This window comes from Sabethes cyaneus, chromosome 1, assembly GCF_943734655.1.
Source record: "Sabethes cyaneus chromosome 1, idSabCyanKW18_F2, whole genome shotgun sequence".
Taxonomy (NCBI): domain Eukaryota; kingdom Metazoa; phylum Arthropoda; class Insecta; order Diptera; family Culicidae; genus Sabethes; species Sabethes cyaneus.
The window spans coordinates 146,265,390-146,288,537 of NC_071353.1; the positions used below are offsets into that span (position 1 = coordinate 146,265,390).

Here is a 23,148-nt window from a genome sequence, read left to right on the forward strand (position 1 = left end):
TGTAACTCACACATACATTATTTATTTTATTTTTATTGAATGGTACATTAAACATACAAGGAATAGTAGGTACATACATTAAAATGTGTATCCCATTTCCGTGAATCTATTTTCGTATTTGTCTTCATCATTTTTAATAATTCTTAGGACTATTCAGAAAAGTTAATTGACCCAATCCCCAATCGATTCACGTTTCCGAGAGTCTACTGTATTATGGGCCCTTTCTGTAAGTCACGTAGAGTGTCACTTTGCTCGACTAGTCGACTTTTGGTATTATGTAAGTCACACGCGACCCGATTTTGTCGAGTAACTCGACTGTGTCCGCCGCTAAAAAGCCAGACGCCTGAGCTAGCTTTGTTTTGGTCGTGCTTTAAACCGCTATGCTGCCCGTTCTTCTTGCACTCGACACTCGACAGTGACTCAGTCGAGCAGAGTTGCCAATTATAAATAACTAGCTGACCCGACAAACTTCGTATTGCCACAAATTAACCTGTGTTGTACATAAATCATGAATCTCAGATGATCTTTGTCACAATCTCGAGTTTTGCAAGCCCCCCAGTGGGCGGCGTCTCCGACGGCGGGTCACCGGCAACACTCGCGACCGTCTCGTCCTGAATGATCTAGTGTTACTATAGATAGTTTTTGTGGTCTTGTATTGACTAATGTTTTATGGAAGAGTCTCGAATTTCTCGAGTTCGATTAGTTTTTGAGTTTCGCAAAAATTTCTGTTTTATTTGTATGAGAGTTCATATCCCCCTACCACAGGGGTGAGAGGTCTCTAACTATCGCAAAATAAATTCAAGACTCCAAAATCTCCCACATGCCAAATTTGGTTCCATTCGATTGATTAGTTCTCGAGATAAGAGGAAATTTGCATATCATTTGTATGGAAGCCCACCCTCTTAAAGGGGAGATGGGCCATAACTCACTTTCTAAAGAATAGAGGGGTCTCAATTCACCACAGAAAAAAATCTTGCGTCCAAAACCACTTACATGTCAAATTTGGTTCCATTTGCTTGATTAGTTTTCGAGTTATGAGGAAATTTGTTTTTCATTTGTATAGGAGCCCCCCCCCCCTCTTAAAGTGGGGAAATCCATAGAAAATATACCATAGAAAATATTCTTGCCCTCGAAAACTTTCACATGCCAAATTTTGTTTCATTTGCTTGATTAGCTCTCGAGTTATGAGGAAATTTGTATTTTATTTGTATAGGAGCCCCCTCTCCTAAAGTGAGGAGGGGTCCCAGTTCATCATAGAAAAAATATTTGTCTCCAAAAACACCCACGTGTCAAATTTGGTTCCATTTGCTTGATTAATTCTCGAGTTATGAGAAAATTTGCATTTCATTTGTATAGGAACCCCCTTCCTAAAGTGGGGAGGGGTCCCAATTCATCATAGAAAAAAATTTTGTCTCGAAAAACACCCACATGCCAAATTTTGTTCCATTTGCTTGATTAGTTCTCGAGTTATGAGGAAAATTGTGTTTCTTTGGTACAGGAGCCCCCCTCTTAAAGTGGGGAGGGGTCCTAATTTACTATAGAAAATATTCTTGCCCTCGAAAACCTTCACATGCCAAATTTGGTTACATTTGCTTGATTAGTTCTCGAGTTATGAGGAAATTTGTATGGAAGCCCCCCCTTTTAAAGAGGAGAGGAGTTGTAATTCCCCTTATAAAGAGGGGAGGGGTCTCAATTTACCATAGAATAAATTCTTGTCACCGAAAACACCCACATGCCAAATTTTGTTCTATTTGCTTGATTAGTAGTCGAGTTATGCAGAAATTTGTGTTTCATTTGTATGGGAGCCCCCCCTCTTAGTGGGGGGAGAGGTTTCTAACCATCACTAAAACCTTTCCTGGCCCCAAAAAACCTCTACATGCATATTTTCATGCCGATTGGTTCAGTAGTTTTCGATTCTATAAGGAACATACGGACAGACAGACAGACAGACAGACAGACAGACAGACAGACAGAAATCCTTCTTTATAGGTATAGATTAATATTTTTTGAAACAATTGATGAAGGGACGGTAAGGGAAAGCAAGGAAATTTTTTTTCAATACTTTCCCCTACCGTCCCTTCATCAATTGTAGAACCACCGCTTCAAAAAATATTAATAAATATGTTTCACCGCATTTCAAGGTCAAGACTAAAAACTCGAGGTTGGTCTAATTATAAATAAGCTATGATTTACATGTATGCATTGAAGTTGTATCTTTCATTTCTAAAAAAGGCTCAATTGGAAAAATTGATGTTGAAGCGAGTTATGGGCCATTCCCACTTGCCCCGGGTTACCTTTAGTTTTTGGTTTAATGATTAGTTTTAGTGTTTTTTAACTCATAACGAACCTATTCTTATTAAAATTCTAAAAATTCTCATGCTATCTTATGATAAATAACAAATAAACAATGTTATCATTTCTCTTCTTGAATGTAATGTTAAATTTTAATAACTTTGTAACATTACAATTTTATTTATGTGTTACATAACAGCAACTTTGTGAGTTACTTTTAGTGTTGAAGGTTGTATGCTCTATTCGAATTTATGATCAACTAAACGAGAAATTATAGTTTTTGCGGTAGGAGATCCTCCCCGGTATATAACGCATATTCGTTATGAGAGTCAGTAGGGATGACATTCTGCGCGTTTTATGCAAATACTTTGACTTTCTGACTTCATTGCACAACATCATGTACCATGTATAACATAGATACTCACTGCAGGAACCGGTACTCGACCCACCCCTGGAATATGTTGGGTTGGGTGCATTCCCACAGAAAAAAATGAGGGTTATTACCCAACCAAAGGTATATTAACCACCCGGTTAGCTTCGAGGTGCGATGCTGGTCTAACAAGCCAGTCGTCATATGTTCAAAACCCGGCAGTAGAATTGTTGCACTACCCAGGTAACCAATAAGCATTTCCAATGCAATTTAAAAGCAAGCAAATAAGCATTTAAGTTGCCTTAAATGCTACTTAAATACTATTTTGGCAAAATATGCGGCTACTTTACTGCTAGCCCTCTTATACTGCTGACAATGCTTATTTGCAGCTAGTTACCAACAAGAAGAATTTAAATAGAATTGTGGATGCCAATTTACAACAGTTATGCAGTCAAAAAGCTGATAAACAACCTGCAGTATAAAACGCCAGAGATGCTAATAAACGACTGATTTACTGCTTATTTTAATGCCTCGAACTGTCGTGTATACTCTAACAGCCGGCCGTGAAACCTGTCGATAAAGAAGGGTCAAGTCTTAGAAAGACGTTCAAGCCCAAGGCTTTGCTTTTTAGACACTTACATTGCTACAGATTACGAATTATTCTTAACTGGTAATACGAAGTATCTAATTGGGTGTACGTACATTTGGGCAATCACATTATCGGTAAAGTTTGATTTAAGTATTTTGAGTGGTTCACAATTTTGTTCATCTGGTTAATCTATTATCAAGTTATTAACAAGCAATTCGTGAAGTAGAATTATATAGCTTACACAACAATGTTACTATTACGTCCTGAATCCTATGGATATTTTTACCACGCTAAAATACCATAAACATTTTATCGAATGATTTGGTATCGAAAGTCATGGATCACCTATGCTACTATCGGAATGGAACAGAGGGTTAACCCACTAGCAGACAAGTGAGAATTAATGTTTTAGCACTGCATGAAATAAAATGTGTTATTTTTAGCTCCTTCTGTTTCAGATCATAAATCTATAAAAATAAGTAATATAAGCTTATAATTTGGCACCAACTTTTCAAAAGGGTTAATCGGCAAAATGTAAACAAACCGGGTGAGGGTTGTCTTTTGCTGGACTAGCATAGAGAAAGAAAGCCTCACTCGGTTTGTTTACATGTTGCAGATTGGCCCTCTTGAAAAGTTGGTGCCGAATTGTTAAAACTGAATGGGAGGCACTATAATATAAAAATGGTTTATTACTGGGGAGCATACCCTAGTTTTTCCAAACCAACGCATTTTAAGATTTTTTGGTTTGTTGCTGCTGCATTCGACAATTGCCCTTTGATTGAGTTGAGTGGAGACAACTGCTTGAAATAGCACAAGGCACACCGGCTCTATGCTGCTAAAGACGACGACTACGCTGCTGCATTCGTGGTAGATCTATACAAAGCCGATTGTATCCCGAATAATTGTCAATATTATGAAGAACGGGATAGGCCGTTGCATCCGACTTGGGTGCTGCGTACTTTAGTCGAGATATGCAGTTTGTGGAACGTATACCCGCAATCGTCTTCTGCATTATGTGACAGCTACAATAGCCGTTTACAACCTGATCCTTTTGCTTGGAGTCATTCACTTGGCCTGAGTTGCTAGCTATATTGATCACCTTGGCGGCATTAATTCCAGAAGTGTCGTACTTAGTTGCGATCACTATATAACCAGCTGTCGCTCTTGCCAGTAGTAGTAGTAAAATTTGCTGACTTTGCATGTTTGTGTATAGAATACGGCCGTAACTGTGATCGTAGGCTACCACTGTCGCTTTTATCGCGTAGCTCTCGATAGTAGCCACTGTTTGATCGGCAACTGACGAAATTATTAATTTTTCTACTTGAACAGAATATTCGTCGAAGTTAAAATTGATTTACTAGTATTGTTGCTGCTACTGGATGATGAACAGTATTTTCAGCTTAAACCCATTAAAGGCTGATGTAATTTGCATGCTATAAATATATCAAGGTTAATGATATTTATATCTTCACAATTTAATAATTTATACTCACACCTCACACGCAATAATCTTCTATTCAGTTTTTGCAATTGCACTTGCACTAATTTGCGAAATCCTGCAGGGCATATCAAGTATAAATTGTAATTAATTAAGTTTCTTCCGAATTATCCAGTTGAACACCACTTTGCCACGTATTCGGCAATGTTGAGAAATTATGTCTGTTATTGCGACGATTGCGGCGACCACCACTGAAAATCGATACATATCCAAACTAGATGTTGGGTGTGCATGAGAGTAAACGCTTGTTCCATGTGAAATTTCCACTGCAGTCACATTTTTTCAACGCAGAAATCTGCTTGCGTTTGTCCTGTCCGTACAGATGTGGTGTCCGATGTCATTTCTGGCAATGGAACCTTCAATTGCTGAAAAACAACATAATTTTACTTTTCGCATAAAATTTACTTACAGTTTATTTAGGTACCTATAATTCACAACATCAAATCACGAATATCGTTCAACGAATGTCTACCGAAGGTAACTGAAGTCTGTTAAGTGGGTGCGGTGCATTCACAGAGGAAACTTTTTGTGATCTAAGGATCTAACTTGTCCTTGATTAACATCATCAGTTTTGGCCTTTTATTTTGCTGCTGTACTGCAGCCGAAAGCTTATCTGTCCCATGTTACAAAACACGAAAATGAGAAAATCGCACTCAAAGTTGAAAAACTGATTTTTATAAAGTTACTTAGTTTGCATGTTATTATTCACCCCTCTTCGAGATAATGTTGAAATACTTCACTAACTAGTCCTCGTCGGTTAAACCTTAAACCATCCAGATTAGCATTAGTTGCCTGCTGAAAATTGACTAGCTTGATAGATAGTCGATTTTATCACTCTTGCAAGTTTGTATGCCGCTGTTTGCCGCAAGTTTGTATACCATTTTTCGCGTAGATTCCAGAGTCTCTCGCTGTCTGATAGGCCTGCTAATCGACGGTTGCAGAAGGTGCTGTTACATAAGATGCTGCTGCCGATGGGCCACAATTGTTACTGTTGTCGGTGAGTTGCCGAAAAGTAACAGACTGTTCAAACAATAATTTAACAGCGTTTTTCATCGTTTTAAACACTTATTTCACACCTTTCACACTGAAGCTTTCCTGTGACTTTGTTACACAGCCAATCAAGATCAGCACACTCAAAGAATACTCGCGGAGGTAACCCAGTTTTGACAAAAGTGAAAACGGAACGGAATCGCGATGACAGGTAATAGGGTAATGGAGGTATTTTGGACCATGCGTTTCACGGTCTCTATATTTTAGCTCAATCCATTTGATTTTGCCGGGGTGGGTCATAATAGAGACGAGTAACGCATGGTCCAAAATACATCCATTACCCTACGCAGCTGAAACTAATATTAAGTGGTGGAATACTTCATAGGTACCTGTTGAAAGCGCTTCGTTTTTAATTGTATCTAATAGTGCTTTGGCTGATGGATCTTTCGCTTTCCGGGCTATATATTTTGCTATAGGTGTTACTAACACGTCCCACCTTTTCTGTGCGACGGCCGCATTTCCCAAGCCCATCAAATTGTAGTCGATATCGAGCTATAGAAAGAAAAGTAGTACGAATAGAAAATATTTAACTGAGATTTGGTTGAATTTAGAATATTTACCAATTGATAGCCGTACTCCTCGCACAAGTGAGGGCATATTGTCACAACGCTGCCACGACGCCCCGGTCCTTTGCCCAACGAACTCTTCCTCAGGGGGAAAGACGTTTCCCACTTATCCAAAACTGAGGCCCATGGGCTGTGGTTCAGGTCGAGCCAATTTTTTGCACTTTGGATTTCGTCGGAGAAAGTGGGATCGTCTGTCTTTCCCCCTGAGGTTTCCTTGATATGTTCTTGTTCTATTTTCAGCTTTTTGCGATCTGATTGCTTTATGTAATTTATCCGACTGTATAGTTTGCCTCCCGGATTTCCTCTATCTCTCTGTACATAATACGTGTCCTACAATATAAGAGTATAAATATCAACCTTTTAAGTAAATTAGTGACGAAATACCTTTTTTTCCTTTGGAAATACGCTGATAATCGTATCCGCATAATCAGACACGACATCAGAACTTGTTTTTCGTCTTTTGTTTACGTGGTATTGTGAAACTATGTTCACCACAAGCTTCTGGCCAGATGCGGATAATGGTTTTTCCGTTGCGTGGCTGAGCACAGATTTCCCCAATACCGTTTGCCGAAGTTCCTGCCGTAAACTCTCCGTAGTAAAATGTACAGTTGCGCCTGGATTATCGTCTAGATAAGCGTGTCCTTCGTCGTTTACGGAAGTTTGTATCCCGGCCGGAGAATGAGAGATAGATGCTTCATCCGGATTCGGAGATTCGGAAATTGCTTCATCCTAAACAAAACAGATTATGTTAAACTATGTCTTAGTAAGAAAACAGAATGTGCAATATATCAAAATACATACAAATTCAATTATATCGGATTCATCGACGAAATGTAACACCTGTGCGGCCGCCATTTTGACTTGAACTTTGACACTTTTTTCTATATTTTTCGCATTAGCACTCTCGAGTATTTCATACGACGTTCGTATGAAATTCAAAACGAATTACTATGCTTTTCTTTTTGCGGCTTATGAAGTTCTTTATTTTGCGTATGACAATCATACGTTTCGTATGAAAGCGAAATTGTGTTCCATTTACCCGATTCATACGATCCATGTTATGAAAATCATATCTGAATTTGGCTGAGTGTGGATGTACACATTTTACCACATATGTCACATTCGAAAGATTGCGGCGTGGTGTGATGAGTTTTCATATGCTTCACAAGACTGTCTTTCGTCTCATATCCATTGCCGCAGATAACGCATTTATATGGACATTCCGAGCTGTGCAATTTCAGGTGCCTCTCGAAATGTTTCATTAAGTGGTACTCATTACCGCAAATGTCGCATTTGAAATTCCTTTTCGACATATGTTCTGTAACGAAGTGAACCTTCAGTGTTCGATTTAACGTGAAAGTTTTACTGCATAAAACGCAATTGAACAGCGATAAGTGTTGCTTTTTGTGAAAATTAAGACCACACTTTTGAGTGAATCGAGAACTACACTGGTCACATTTGTAGGGTTTTGGATCAACGGATGTGGATGTGTGGATTTTTTTGTGATAGTGTAAACCACTAAGTGACTTGTATGATGCGCCGCAGATGTCGCAAGTGTGCTTCGGTTGACTGCCACTACCAGAAGGAGGATCCGCTTCCAAAGCGTGCGAGTTGCTGCAACAGAAGAGAAGCGATTGATAGATTGGTGGGATAAATACGTCCACTATTAAGTGAAAGTCGATCATTGAATTTTAGAAGAAGAAAAATGTTGAAGAGGTTGTATGACTCCCTGGAAAATTAGTGGTGGATGCATCCAGAGCTGCACATCGAGTCTCTTGCGCGGTAAATCTTGTAAAAATCTTTTGCTCTCAATGTCGCAAGCAGTTTAAGAGCATTCTGAGCGAAATGCGGAAGAGGACCCCAATCCTCGGTGTAACACGACTCGTGCCTAGGGATGAATGATTGGGGGTCTAATTAAGTTTCGCCAGGCTGAACGGAGCCTGCATGGTACCAGAGCACTCTGTGTAGTAATTTACTCCTTCTGTTCCAAGCTACTAAGTAAAGGACAGTTGATTTCTCTACCCAGCAGATTTCAAGTAGCGCAACGAAAAATATCTTTAAAAAAATTAATAGGGAAACCAGCAACCCCCGCAAGCATCATCAACGTGCATAGCCTTCACCTCAGAAGTACCGATGACGACAAGGATGAATTCTACGCGCAGTTGGAGAGTGAATACGACCGCTGCCCAAAACGTGATATCAAGATCGTCATCGGGGATTTCAATGCTCAGGTCGGCCAGGAGGAGGAATACAAACCGGTAATTGGAAGGTTCAGTGCACACCAACGGACCAATGAAATGGGCCTAAGACTTATCGACTTTGTCGCCTCCATCACAACTACACCTGGAGGTCACCAAATCAGACAGAATCACAGATCGACCACGTTTTGATCGACAGTCGGGCACTTGTCAGACATTATCGACGTCAGATCCTATCGAAGCGCTAACGTTGACTCGGACCACTACCTAGTGATGGTTAAGATGCGCCTAAGACCCTCCGTAGTGAACAACATTCGGTACCGACGCCAGCCTCGGTTAGATCTCGCGCGGCTGAAGCAGCCGAACGTCGCCGCAAACTACGCGCATTCACTCGAAGTTGCGCTGCCGGAAGAGGACGAGCTGGACGAAACCCCTCTCGAGGACTGTTGGAACGCTATCAAAACAGCCGTCAGCAGTGTAGCGGAGAGCTCCATCGGGCATGTGGCCCGGAAACAGCGGAACGATTGGTTTGACGATGAATGTAGGATGAGGAAAATGCTGCGCGGGCGGCCAAGATGCGCAGTGCCACACGTCAAAACGTGGAAAGACACACGCGAAAGTTCTACCAGCAACTGAACGGATCCCGCAAAGGATTTGTGCCGCGAGCCGAAATGTGTCGGGATAAGACTGGCAGTATTCTGACGGACGATCGTGAGGTGACCGATAGGTGGAAGCAGCACTTCGACGAACACCTGAATGGCGCCCAGGCGGAGAACCGTTGCGGCGGGGAAAGCGATTTCGACGGTGCAACAAACGGGGAAGAGGTGCCAGCCCCAACGATAAGCGAAATTAAGGAGGCCATCATGCAGCTAAAGAACAAGTCAGCTGGAAAAGACGGCATCGGAGCGGAGCTTATTAAAATGGGACCAGAAAAGCTGGCCGTTTGTCTACACCGACTAATTGTTAGAATTTGGGATACGGAACAGCTACCGGAGGAGTGGAAAGATGGGGTTATCTGCCCGACCTATAAAAAGGGCGACAAGTTGGACTGTGAGAACTATCGAGCGATCACCGTTCTCAATGCCGCCTATAAAGTGCTGTCCCAAATCGGTTTTCGCCGACTATCACTAATTGCGAAGATTTGTGGGAGCTCATCAAACTGGCTTCGTCTAAGGCCGGTCTACAACGGATCAAATATTTACACTGCCGCAAATCCTCCAAAAGAGCCGTGAATGCAGAGTTCCCACGCATCATTAATTCGTTGACTTCAAAGCCGCATATGATACCATCGACCGGAAAGAGCTATGGAAAATCATGAACGAGAACAGCTTACAGGGTGGCAACTCAATCTGTGATTTCAAATTCCTGGGGTTTTCCCGGTTTTCCTAGTCGATTTTTGAAAAACTCCTGGTTTTCGAATATAACTCAAAATTAGCATCAAGAAAGGAAAAATACAAGTTTTTTGTGTTGAATATTATGCTGGAAAGTTTGCCGGGTTATCCATTCCCTTTCACTAAATGTGAAAGAGTAAGGATAATAATTTATATTTGCTACACTGACTAGGATTGAAACCAGCGGTGAGTTTTCTCTAGCAGAATTTTCTCATGAAAATGCGTCGGCTACTTCAGCTAAAGGCAAACATTATGAGAAAAATCCGCGAAAGAAGCAAAATCGAGACAAAATCGAACAAGATACTTTTTCTCGTCTGGGTCTGTCTTTTACAGACCTGCGGTTCCAAGTTAGGATGGTAAGCCGTCATTTTACGGCATCTTTGAGAGATGCGCTTCTCAGAGGTCTGCACAGGGCTCTGTATGCCATTCCCCCAAACTCATTCATGCCTACTTATAAGGGGCATGGATTAAGATTTTGGGTGGTATGGCTTAACTCATGCAATTCCGCATGACGGATTGAACGCTTTGCTAGGTCATCCCCTCGGGGGTGCTAAGTTTCCTAACTTAGTTAAAAGTTTTATGCTCTTTTCGAAGACAATCAGTATCCCTTCGGGAGTAGAGATGCTTTACCGGTTTTACCGGTATTGCCAGGCACTTTTCCAATACCGAATTACCGGTTTTTCCACGATCAAAAACCAGTATTTTCTTGCATGATTAAATAACAACTCAAGAAGCTTAAATCGCTGGTAAAACTTTGAAAGTATAGGGCAAACTTAATGTCATGGTTGATAGTTCTCCCAGTTGGCCTCGAGGTATGGTGCTGGCCTAATAAGCCAGTCGTCGTATGTTCGAATCCCGACTGAGAGAGGCTGTTAGAGTCAATAGGATCGTAACAACTGGCCCTGCAATTGTCCTGCAGTCTGAAAGCTGGTTGCGAATTCTGTCGCATAAAAACAGAAGGTCAAGTTTCGATAACGGAATGTAGCACCTAGGCTTTGCTTTGCTTTTTTTAGTTCTACAAATAGTAATTCAATCATGTAATTTTTTCAAAGAGAAACCACTGAAACACCTCACTGTTGTCAGCATAGAGCCGGAGTGCCTCGTGTTTTTTAAGCAGTTGTCTCCATTCAACTCAGTCCACTCCATGGGTCACTTATCGCTAACTTTCCACTGGTTACAAGTCGCTTTTGATCTGGTTGAGCAATCTAGCACGTGGATCCCACCGAGTGCTGGTGGGGTTGTCGAAGAGAACCGCTTTTGTCGCACTGTCATTTGGCATCCTTACGACATGCTCAACCCACCGCAGCCTACTGACTTTAGCCAGATATACGATTGCAATCTTTTCAAGAAGTGTATGCAGCTCGTGATTCATAAAACGTTCCCACTCTCCGCTTTCAGTTTGTGCTCCGTCAAATATCATCCGCAGCATCTTCCAAATACGACAAGGGCGCGTATATCCACTGTGAGCGACGTCACAGCTTCAAGTCTGTGAAGAACTACCGGTTAATGAAGGGTTTTGTACATTGTCAGCTTCGTACACCAGGGTATGCTTCTTGATCGTAGCGTTTTGCGAAGGGCAAAGCAGGTCCGATTTCCTACTTGAATGCACCGATTTATGAAGAATATTTCTCAACAACAAAAATGTGCGATATACAGTGAAGCTGTTTAGAAAATCTTTAGTGAAAATTGACGGAGTAATGTCAGAACACACCACGGAAGAAGGATTCGTTCGGTTGCTAATACAAATTGGAATAGAAATAACTTTCTGATTAGTTAGAATAGCCTGTTGACAGGGCTGAGCCAATTCTACGAGCTCCAATCATCTCTTCGAACGTCTCTGCCGGATCTAAAAGGTAAACATGCGCTGTACTAGTTATGCGATGAGTAAATCATGAAGAATGAAGAAATCGTTGCAGTGTCAGAACCAGTCCAGGCTGCTGTCGAATTGCTGTACCGGAAAAATTGCAAACTCTACGATTCTAGTGCTGCTCTCGGAACACCTCTCAGGTATCGCAAAACTGCTGTTCGATTAACTGTATTGGTAGAATTTCAGAGAAAGTTCATAAATTTAAATTTATTCGTTTTATAATTAACCGCCCTATTCGTGATTTAAAAACAAATGACTTTGTAATATACTTCAAGACATCAAGGGTGTTTTGCTAGCAAAATTCTGTAAGGTACTTCCTTTTTCCGAGGATACTGAATGAAGATTCTCTGCCTTCGCAATTTTTTTCTCGTTTAAGAGATGGCATGATAAATTCTCTTCGCGTTCTAAAACTTATTTTTTTTAATGAACTAGTCAATTAGTTATGCCTAAAGAAATTGAGTACCATTGCTTATGGAAAGATCTTCTTCAAATCATAAAATTTTTAAATGTAGTTTTCGATTATTAATCCTCTCTGTCCCAGGGGTGTTTCGGTGGTTTACAGTTTTTGATCATGTAAATAAGCTATTAATTAGCAATTGGCCAAACGCAATTATACAGCTTGTAAAACAATGTTTTTACTACGTTATGAAATCAAAATATCCATATTAAATTTTATCGGCCAATTTTAGTATCGGAAGTCATGGAGCACCTGTGCTACCATGGGACAGAGAGGGTTAACTTTTACCGGTTTTTATCAATACCGAAAAACCGGTTTTCGAAATACCCCCAGTATTGGCATCTCTATACGGGAAGACAGATTTTCTTTTATTTAAATGTTTTTGTGACGTTTTCTTTCCCCCATCCAAACCCTCCCCCTCCCTTCCTGATCCTTTTCCCTTCCCATCAGGTGTGTGATGATGAGAAGCCAAAGCAACGAGGCACAACCCAAGGACCATGTTTGTTGTATAATAGCTTATTAAGCAGTTGTTCAACGGGAATTAGTTGTGCAATAATTTAATAAGCTATAATACAACAAAAATGTTACTTGGGAAATGTCCAAAATAAATATGAAGAACGTGCCACCCGAGCCAAAAACACCTTCTGAGGATTGAAACCACCCGTTTCCATAAGTTAACTTAAGCTAGTACGATTAACTACTTTAAAGAGAAATTTCGTACTTATTTAAAATTTAAGTCATTCTGTAACTCGAATTGAAAGCTGTGCTATTTAATTTTGTAAAATTTAGAGTTACGGAATGTGGCCACAGTTTACTTCACAGACCCTTGCCCAACAACTTGTCTTGCCAGTTGGCTCAACGGGTAAGAAAAGCTAGCAGCTTGTAGCTCCAATTACTGGAACTGATCGAGGTCCAAGGGGCCTACGAGGCTCGGAGCGAATCTATACCTATAAAGAAGGATTTCTGTCTGTCTGTCCGTATGTTCCTTATAGAATCGAAAACTACTGAACCAATCGGCATGAAAATATGCATGTAGAGGTTTTTTGGGGCCAGGAAAGGTTTTAGTGATAGTTAGAAACTCCTCCCCTCACTAAGAGGGGGGGCTCCCATACAAATGAAACACAAATTTCTGCATAACTCGACTACTAATCAAGCAAATAGAACAAAATTTGGCATGTGGGTGTTTTCGGTGACAAGAATTTATTCTATGGTAAATTGAGACCCCCTCTCTTTATAAGGGGAATTATAACTCCTCTCCTCTTTAAAAGGGGGGGCTTCCATACAAATTTCCTCATAACTCGAGAACTAATCAAGCAAATGGAACCAAATTTGGCATGTGAAGGTTTTCGAGGGCAAGAATATTTTCTATAATAAATTAGGACCCCTCCCCACTTTAGAAGGGGGGGGGGGGGTCCTGTACCAAAGAAACACAATTTTTCTCATAACTCGAGAAGTAATTAAGCAAATGGAACCAAATTTGGCATGTGGGTGTTTTTGGAGACAAAATTTTTTTCTATGATGAATTGGGACCCCTCCCCGTTTTAGGAGGGGGAGATCCTATACACATGAAATACAAATTTCCTAACTGAAGAACTAATCAAGCAAATGGAACCAAATTTGGCATGTGAAAGTTTTCGAGGGCAAGAATATTTTCTATGGTAAATAAGGACCTCTCCCCACTTTAAGAGGGGGGGCTCCTATACAAACGAAATACAAATTTCCTCATAACTCAAGAACTAATCAAGCAAATGGAACAAAATTTGGCACGTGGGTGTTTTGGAGACAAAATTTTTTTCTATGATGAATTGGGACCCCTTCCCACTTTAGGAAGGGGGGCTCCTATACAAATGAAATGCAAATTTCCTCATAACTCAAGAATTAATCAAGCAAATGGAACCAAATTTGGCATATGAAAGTTTTCTAGGGCAAGAATATTTTCTATGGTGAATTAGAACCCCTCCCCACTTTAAGAGGGGGGGCTCCTATACAAACGAAATACAAATTTCTTAATAACTCAAGAACTAATCAAGCAAATGGAACAAAATTTGGCACGTGGGTGTTTTTGGAGACAAAATTTTTTTCTATGATGAATTGGGACCCCTTCCCACTTTAGGAAGGGGGGCTCCTATACAAATGAAATGCAAATTTCCTCATAACTCAAGAATTAATCAAGCAAATGGAACCAAATTTGGCATATGAAAGTTTTCTAGGGCAAGAATATTTTCTATGGTGAATTAGAACCCCTCCCCACTTTAAGAGGGGGGGCTCCTATACAAACGAAATACAAATTTCTTAATAACTCGAGAACTAATCAAGCAAATGGAACCAAATTTGACACGTGGGTGTTTTTGGAGACAAAATTTTTTTCTATGATGAATTGCGACCCCTCCTCACTTTAGGAGGGGGGGCTCCTATACAAATGAAATACAAATTTCCTCATAACTCGAGAGCTAATCAAGCAAATGAAACCAAATTTGGCATGTGAAAGTTTTCGAGGGCAAGAATATTTTCTATGGTGAATTAGGACCCCTCCCAACTTTAAGAGGGGGTGCTTCTACACAAATGAAATACAAATTTCCTCATAATTCGAGAACTAATCAAGCAAATGGAACCATATTTGGCATGTGGGTGTTTTTGGAGGCAACCATTTTTTCTATGGTGAATTACGACCCCTTCCCCTTTTAAAAGGGGAGCTCCCATACAAATTAAATTCAAATTTCCTTATAACTTGAGAACTAATCAAGCAAATGGAACCAAATTTGGCATGTAGGAGATTTTGGAGTCTTGAATTTATTTTATGATAATTAGAGACCTCTCACCCCTGTCGTAGGGGGATATGGACTCTCATACAAATAAAACAGAAATTTTTGCGAAACTCAAAAACTAATCGAACTCGAGAAATTCGAGACTCTTCCATAAAACATTAATCAATAACAAGACCACAAAAACTATCTATAGTAACACTAGATCATTCAGGACGAGACGATCGCGAGTGTTGCCGGTGACCCGCCGTCGGAAGCGCCGCCCACTGGGGGGCTTGCAAAACTCGAGATAGTGACAAAGATCATCCGAGATTCATGATTTATGTACAACACAGGTTAATTTGTGGCAATACGAAGTTTGTCGGGTCAGCTAGTAAACAATAAAAACGATCGTAGCCTGATTCCAAACACGGCGAAAACCAAGATTGAGTATGCACGAACCAGGGCGACTAAGACAGCAACCCATCAATGATACTCCAAGCTGGAAAGGGCTGTTAAGAAGTTCTGTAAACGGGACAAAAGAGCCAGGGTCATTTTTTTTTTGCTACCTTAGTGGTGCTAACACCAATGCGAGGATGTCGTCACGGGCAGAGCTGGCTAATTACTGATCGACCGACCGAGACAAGCTTAACCGTTGAACTAAACATTTAAACAACTCTTCCGAGTCTCAAAATCCGCAGACTAGAGAAATCAGCAGCGCGTGATGCCCACAGTACGTCGCATCGACCATGTCAACCCACAGGTGCCGTCGTTAGTTGAAATTGGATATATGAAGTCCTGTAAATCACCAGGAATAGTCTGCATTTCAGCCGAGATGCTGAAAGCTTGCCCAGTATCGTCATCGCAAATGTTGCATCAGTTCTTCAGCAATATCTGGAAAACTGCAATTTTTCCGGTGGATTGGATCCTTCTGTGGGCCCTATAAGGGTTGCTACAGGAGTGAGGCAAGGTTACATACCTTCATCGCTACTGTTCCTCGTCCTTATGAATAAAATTTTAATTGGCATTGATACCAAACCTAACCGAGGATTACAATGGAGTAATTAAATGACCTCGCGCTGGCCGACGACAACCTCTTGCTCTCCCAATGGCAATATGATATGCAGAGAAATTTAGATGGTCTCTGCTACAACTCCAGGTGCGACCATACTCAACGTCGCAAAGACCAAGTCAGTAGGAGTGAACAATAACAATTCCTCCAATTTCACAGTAGAGGTAGAGGAGGTGGAATATTTTGGTAGCCAGACAACCCCAGACGGTGGTACCAAGACCGATATAAACACACAAATCAGGATGACCAGCGGCGATTTTTTGGATCTTACTTTCGAATGTTTGGTGCTCAAATCAGATCACTTTACCGACTCAAACACGGATTTTCAATTTTAACGTGAAATCCGGTCTATTGCCTGCGAGACGTGGTGCGTATCTATCAGCGAAGACAACTGCAGGTCATCATTAATCGTTGCCTGAATACATTATTCCGGCTTGGTGGCCTTACACTCGATCGTCAATATCACCAGCGCCAGATAGAAACAGAGATTTGAAAACGTAGGTAGAGGTGGATCTGACATATTTTGAGAAGAGAATCGAACGAAATCTGCAGGAAACCTGGACTCAACTGTAATCCACAGGGAGAGTGGAAGAGGCAAACCTAGAGACTAATGGTGGGCTACGCCGTCAATGTCAGTCAATTGATTCAGACTATTGATGCAAACCTCTCCTGGCGACAGGTGAAAGTCAGGGCATATGACCGTCGACAGTTGAGAAAGCAGACTTTTTGGTTTTGTCGAACCAACGGACATGGTCACACAAGTAATTAAGCAATCAGCAAGCATCTAACTTTTTTTTCCTGGTTTTGGGTAAAAAATCCTGGTTTTTTCCCGGTTTTTCCTGGTGGAAAAAAATTCCTGGTCATTTCCTGGTTGAGTTGCCACCCTGTTTAAATTAAGCCACAGCCGCTACGCAGTTTCAGAGACTAGTCTGAAACAGCTATATCGATTTGTGTAATACGAATTAAAACTCCATGAATATAGCATTACAAACAATTTATTCGTGACGATTGGTGGATTTTTACCCCCTATATGAAAGCCCCCTTTGTTTCGTGTTTTTATGAATAATATAAACCTAGTCAGTAAATATACGCATATGTTTCACACGCGAAGAACGGCTGGTGAAATTCTTTCCGCAAATATCGCAGTTTATGACCTCTCCAACTGTTTCATTAAGTGGTACTCATTCCCGCAAATATCTCCTTTAAAGTTTTTTTTCCCGTCGTATGTTCTATGATGCGGTGAACTTTCACTGCTCGATTTAACATAAAAGTTTTACTGCATAGGTTTGGGATCAACGGTTGTGGATGCGTCGATTCATATGCCGAACGAGCATGGATTTTCTCGTAAATACTTGTTCGCATTTCAGACATTTGTATGAGCGATCCGGATTATGTATTTTCAGATGCTCCGTTAACTGTGCTTTCAAGTGAAAATCTTTACCACATTCTGAACATTTAAAATTCTTCTCCTGCGTGTGTTTTGTGATTTTATGATCAGCAAGTGTTCTGCCTTTGACGAACGTTTTGTGGCATATGTCACACTCGTGCGAATGCTCTCCGGTGTGCGTTCTCATGTGACAAGTGAGATCATAATTAGTGCGAAATTTTCGCTCACAGATATCACAAGCGTGTTTTTGATCGTCGGATATGTGGCATCTCCGATGTTTCTGCCAAACAGCGCGTGTCTTAAAGGCTGCGTCGCAGAAATCGCATACGAACGGCCGTTCATCGCTGTGAATGCGGATATGCTGCGCAAGCTCAGCTCGAAATAGAAAATCTTTTCCACAAACCGGACACGGGTGCAACCGTTCCGAGCTGTGCCGCTTCACGTGCCTTGCAAGCAAATGTTTCATATAGAAATCTTTACCGCATACGGTACATGCGAATTGTTTTTCCGACGTGTGGTTTACAATTTTATGCTGCCGCAGTGTTCTGGCTGTACACATTTTACCACATATGTCACATTCGAAAGATTGCGTTGTGGTGTGAGTTTTCATATGCACCACAAGACTGTCTTTCCTCTTATAGCGTTTGCCGCAGACATCGCATTTATACGAATCTTCCGAGCTGTGAAATTTCAGGTGCCTCTCCAAATGTTTCATTAAGTGGTACTCTTTACCGCATAAATCGCATTTGAACTTCTTTTCCTTTATATGTTTTATAAGACGGTGAATCTTCAGTGCTGGATTCGACATGAAAGTTCTACTGCATATGTCGCATTTAAACAGCGGTTTTTTGGATTCGCTACTATCCAAGCTTTCCTTCTGCTTTTCAGAATTGGAACTGGAATTGGAACTTGACGGTAGGTGTTTCTTTTTGTGAAAATTAAGACCACTCTTATAAGTGAATCGAGAACTACACTGGTCACAGTTGTCAGGTTTTGGATCAACGGATGTGGATGAGTGGATTTTCTTGTGATAGTATAAACCACTACCTGACTTGTACGATGCGCCGCAGATGTCGCAAATGTGTTTCGGTTGATTGCCACTGCTAGTAGCAGAGTCGGCTTCCAAAGCGAGCGAGTTGCTGCAACAGAAGAGAAGCGATTGATAGATTGGTGGGATAAACACGTCCACTTTTCAGTGAAAGTCGATCATTGAATTTGTGAAAAAACAGTTGAGGAGGTTGTATGACTCCATGGCAAATTTGTGGTGGATCTTCCGCGGTAAATCTTGCAAAAATTGTTTGCTCTCAATGTCGCAAGCAGTCTACGAGCATACTACACTCTGAGCGAAGTGCAGAAGAGGACCTCAATCCTCGGTGTAACACGACCCGTCCCTGATCCTGAACACACGTCAACCTGAGACCTTCGGCGATGCAGTCAAGCGACTCTCCAACTCGTAAGGGCGACGGCAGAATTAGTATCGTAGCAGTAGCTACTCAATGGAGGAGCCACATAGACTATCCCTCGCCGAATATAAAGAGTGCTCGCAACCGAGGTTGCGAGCAACCATCCCCGGGGTGCACATATAGGGAAATAGTGCATGGTTTCAGCATGGTCATAACTACGACCGATTATTCCGTTTCCCTGCTCACTACGGATCAGCTCCAGACTGTCCACGCCGTGATCTTCTGGATCACACAGCTAACCAGGAGACGAGGAAACATTAGACACAAGTTCAGGAGCTGCCAGTATCAAGGGCTTGCTCTGACCACAACACGGTCAAATGTCTGCAGCAAACGACATCTACTCTCGTCCCGTGGACAGGAGCACAAGCCTAGCACTGCCCGTCTGTTAAATAAGAAAATAACATTTTCTCCAATTACAGAATTCATCCAACGTATTTCCCACCGCAAGACGCTTCGATGAAGGAGCATTCGCCGCCGCACAAAACGGATGATGTACAAAACACTAATCAGACCGGTAGTTCTCTCTTATGGACTTGAGACAGCAACTTTGCTTACGGAATACATAAGTACGTACGAGTGCCGTATTTGAACGAAAGGTGTTTGCAGACTATTTTGGGCGGAGTACAAAACGTACTGCATAGCGATGAACTACATATTAAGATTAGTGCAGGTATATGCACGAAATATCATATTCCGAAATAGTGTAAACTTACCAGAGACCGTCAGTTGTATCGTCTTTATCAGCTGCTGCAGCAGGAGCCGTCTCTGTTACTTCATCGATGATGTCTTTTGCAGCGGATGCTTGTTTCACAACCGGTGTCCTATCTCCGGAGGTCGTCGGCAGTGTAGTTTCACAGGAGTATCCATTAGTGTCGATTAATTCACTCTTTACATGTGAGACATCGGTTATAATAAGTTCTTCAACTTTTATTGTAGTGGATTCTTCCAACTTTATTGAAGTTTCCATTTTGTATCGCAATCTTGCAAACCACTATGACGATGAACTTTCAACTACCTGCACAATGGTTAATGGTAAAAACGAAAAAGAAAAACATTAAACTTCGAACTCGCTAGCATCGTAAAATTCGCTTTTACATTTGTACGTAATCTAATAAATCTGGTTCTATTAAATATATATAATAAAACCGGACTTAGAGCCGCGTCTCAGTGGACCCAGTGGACACAAAAACAAAAACATGACGTGTACACGCCTAACGAGATTCAACCAACATAAGGATAAACTCATCTGGAGGGTAAAATCGGTAAAATAGTAAAATAAGGCACAGAGCAGAAGTGGAAGTAAAGAAATCCAAACACAGAGAACAGACATCCATTCAGGAACAAATTTTTCCGGAATTCTTGGATAAAATTTCAAATTAAAATCACTTAATATGCTAGCGACACCACCACTATGGCACAGACAAACAGACATAACTCTTGGAAGAAAAATCAATAAAAATGATCGTACCTCACATTTAGCCTGAACACTAGCACCATCTATGATCGACATTCCCAAATATCAAATAGCAATATGGGTGTCCCTCGAAGTAGCAAGTATTTTTTATGGGGAATTCCCCTTCTTTCGTCAAAAAGCGCCACTTTGACCAAAACGGAGACATTCCCAACTAAGCCCAAATTTGAAATGACGGTTTTATCGGTACGATGAATGGAAAACGAGTGTTATGTCTGTTTATCTGTGACTATAGTTTCCCAACTAAATGATTCTTTTGATTTGCACACTGACAACCTTTGGCTCCTCTGGCGCTAGTATATATGGACTATATGCGTTATGCTACTGTTTTACCTGACTCACTGCGAATATGCGTATTATTGAAATAAAACTTAACCATACGTTTTATTCGTTTATAACGCATGTGCAATTAATATCGATAACAAACGATTTTTTATAAGTTGTGCTTTTGTTATTGCATTTAATTTGTAAAAAGTTGCATGAATAAAAATTCAGTTTCACAATCCAATTATTGCGTACTACTGGCACTTGATATATAACGTTTAAGTACGTTATTTTTAGTGATCAAAATTAACGATATTTTCGATACAAAGGCGATATTTTTCGAAACCTTTCGAACCAACACGATCCCGCGAACACAACGCATATTCGCAGTGAGTCAGGTAACACAGTAGCGCCAGAAGCTAGCTGTTGTGATTTTAGTCTTGAATTTCATGCGCCTTTAGCGACACAATCACTATGGCACAGACAAACAGACATAACTCTTGGAAGAAAAATCAACAAAAATTATCGTACCTCACATGTAGCCTGAACACTAGCACCATCTATGATCGACATTCCCAAATATCAAATAGCAATATGGGTGTCCCTCGAAGTAGCAAGTATTTTTTTATGGGGAATTCCCCTTCTTTTGTCAAAAAGCGCCACTTTGACCAAAACGGAGACATTCCCAACTAAGCCCAAATTTCAAATGACGGTTTTATCGGTACGATGAATGGAAAACGAGTGTTATGTCTGTTTGTCTCTGACTATAGTTTCCCAACTAATTTGACATAAGTTTTATCCAAGTGGGGACCTTTCGTTTGGATGTCTGTTCTCTGTGATCCAAACACGTACAACCCAAGTAACAACGGTAGCTGAATTGCAAGAGCAATGGCTGTTTACGGGTTGGTTTAAGGTGATCAAAGCTGCATAAAGTAAGCACTTAAATCACAGAGAACAGGCATTCATCTTAATCTCGCGGGCTGTGTAAAACCCAAAGCCGCCATATTGAATGTATGTGGTAATGCTCCCGCTATGTGTCGCTCGTGTCGCTGATGGAACGGGTTTTGATTGCTTTGATTGCTCACCAAAACATTAAGACTAACTGCGTTGCTACAGTAACTACAATCTAAATTTAACAAAATAATCAAACACTATCAGCATTCTTTTGAACTGTTTATTTGGCAAAACTAATTCTAAACAAACGGGTTCTCATAGTGGTCTCATGGTTCTTGCAGATCTTGCATGTGGACACGCATGTGGTTTTGAAATTTGTGTCCTTTCATCTGCAATATGGTGTTCAGTTATCTTCGATTAAGATCACTTCCGTCTAATACAGAATTCGTACCGCCCGTTAATGTATTTAATACTGGCACTAAGACTGTCCACGACCGTCAATTGTAACTTAACGCCGAATCTGCGTTGAACTCAACGACAGGTGTTTCTAACTTCACCGTCTGATGCTGTTTTTCACGGAATCGGAAAGTTCGGTTTTGGCACATCCAGCAGCCAGCTTATTAGAACACGCGTGGTAAAAATAACTGTAAATGTTTCGATCTGTAATAACAAAACCAAATGCTTTTTATTGAGTATACAAAATATCTCTTTTCACCTACTTTACAACAAATGCTTTTAATCACATCCAAATCGTTCAAAAATTCATCCTTATTGATATTCAATAAACAAACACCAGTCGTTGCTACAGTGACTGACATTGGAGTTGCCGGTTATTCAAATATGTAAAATGTAGCAAGACAATATATTGAATATGGCAACATTGTAGCGGCGCAACTGGTGCACCCTGAGATAGATGTCGCTACTGCTATATTCAAAATTTTACACACCATTTGAATGAAATTTTGTGTGAACATAAATGTCTGTTCTCTGTGCTTAAATGGTGTTTAAATAAGCGATGTTTAAGCTACTTTAAGTTTTTCAAACCAGTTCTCTCCCAAAAGCTCATAAACAAGCTTAATAGCGGATTTTTCTGCTAAACAATCTGCTTCTCAACAGCCATAAACATCAAACCGTTTTACGGCTGCTTAAAGGTGTTAAAATGTAGAGTGAAAGCTTTCATTAGGCTCACAGCTTTCAAACTACTTTAGGGCTGCTTAGAGGTGTTAAAGTGGCTTTACAAACTTCTACCAAGTTTTTTTTCGGCTCACAGCACATTTACTGTCAGATCATAGAATTTCGCAATTCGGCTGACAGCAAAAGCTTATCCGTTATCGACATTATCGACTGCTTCACGCTAGGCGGGCTAGGCTTCAGGTGTAAAGATATTCTCACTGTCTGTTCTGCAGATGCAAATGGGGTGGATCATACGGTGAGTGCTTATGGATCAAAAGATGGCGGGTTCAATTCCCGGAAAAAAAGACATGCATTTTTAATTAGCTAGCTTACTTATACGAATTAAAGTTATTCGAAATTAATTCGAAACATGTTTACAGCAAAATAAAAAAGGCCGCGTTTCAT

General features: G+C 40.8%; 1 protein-coding gene across 1 annotated transcript; it reads right to left on the bottom strand.

Moving 5' to 3' along the window:
• Window positions 1-610: 610 nt before the first annotated feature.
• Window positions 611-20,118, bottom strand: LOC128736215 (zinc finger protein 234-like; the record flags this gene model as incomplete). The annotated part of the gene is made up of 4 exons (XM_053830697.1): window positions 20,037-20,118; window positions 19,655-19,956; window positions 7,638-7,979; window positions 611-620 (listed from the first exon to the last, which is right to left on the bottom strand). Coding segments are annotated over exons 2-4 (606 nt in total), but the record flags the coding sequence as incomplete, so codon positions are not given.
• Between the last annotated feature and the right edge of the window lie 3,030 nt (window positions 20,119-23,148).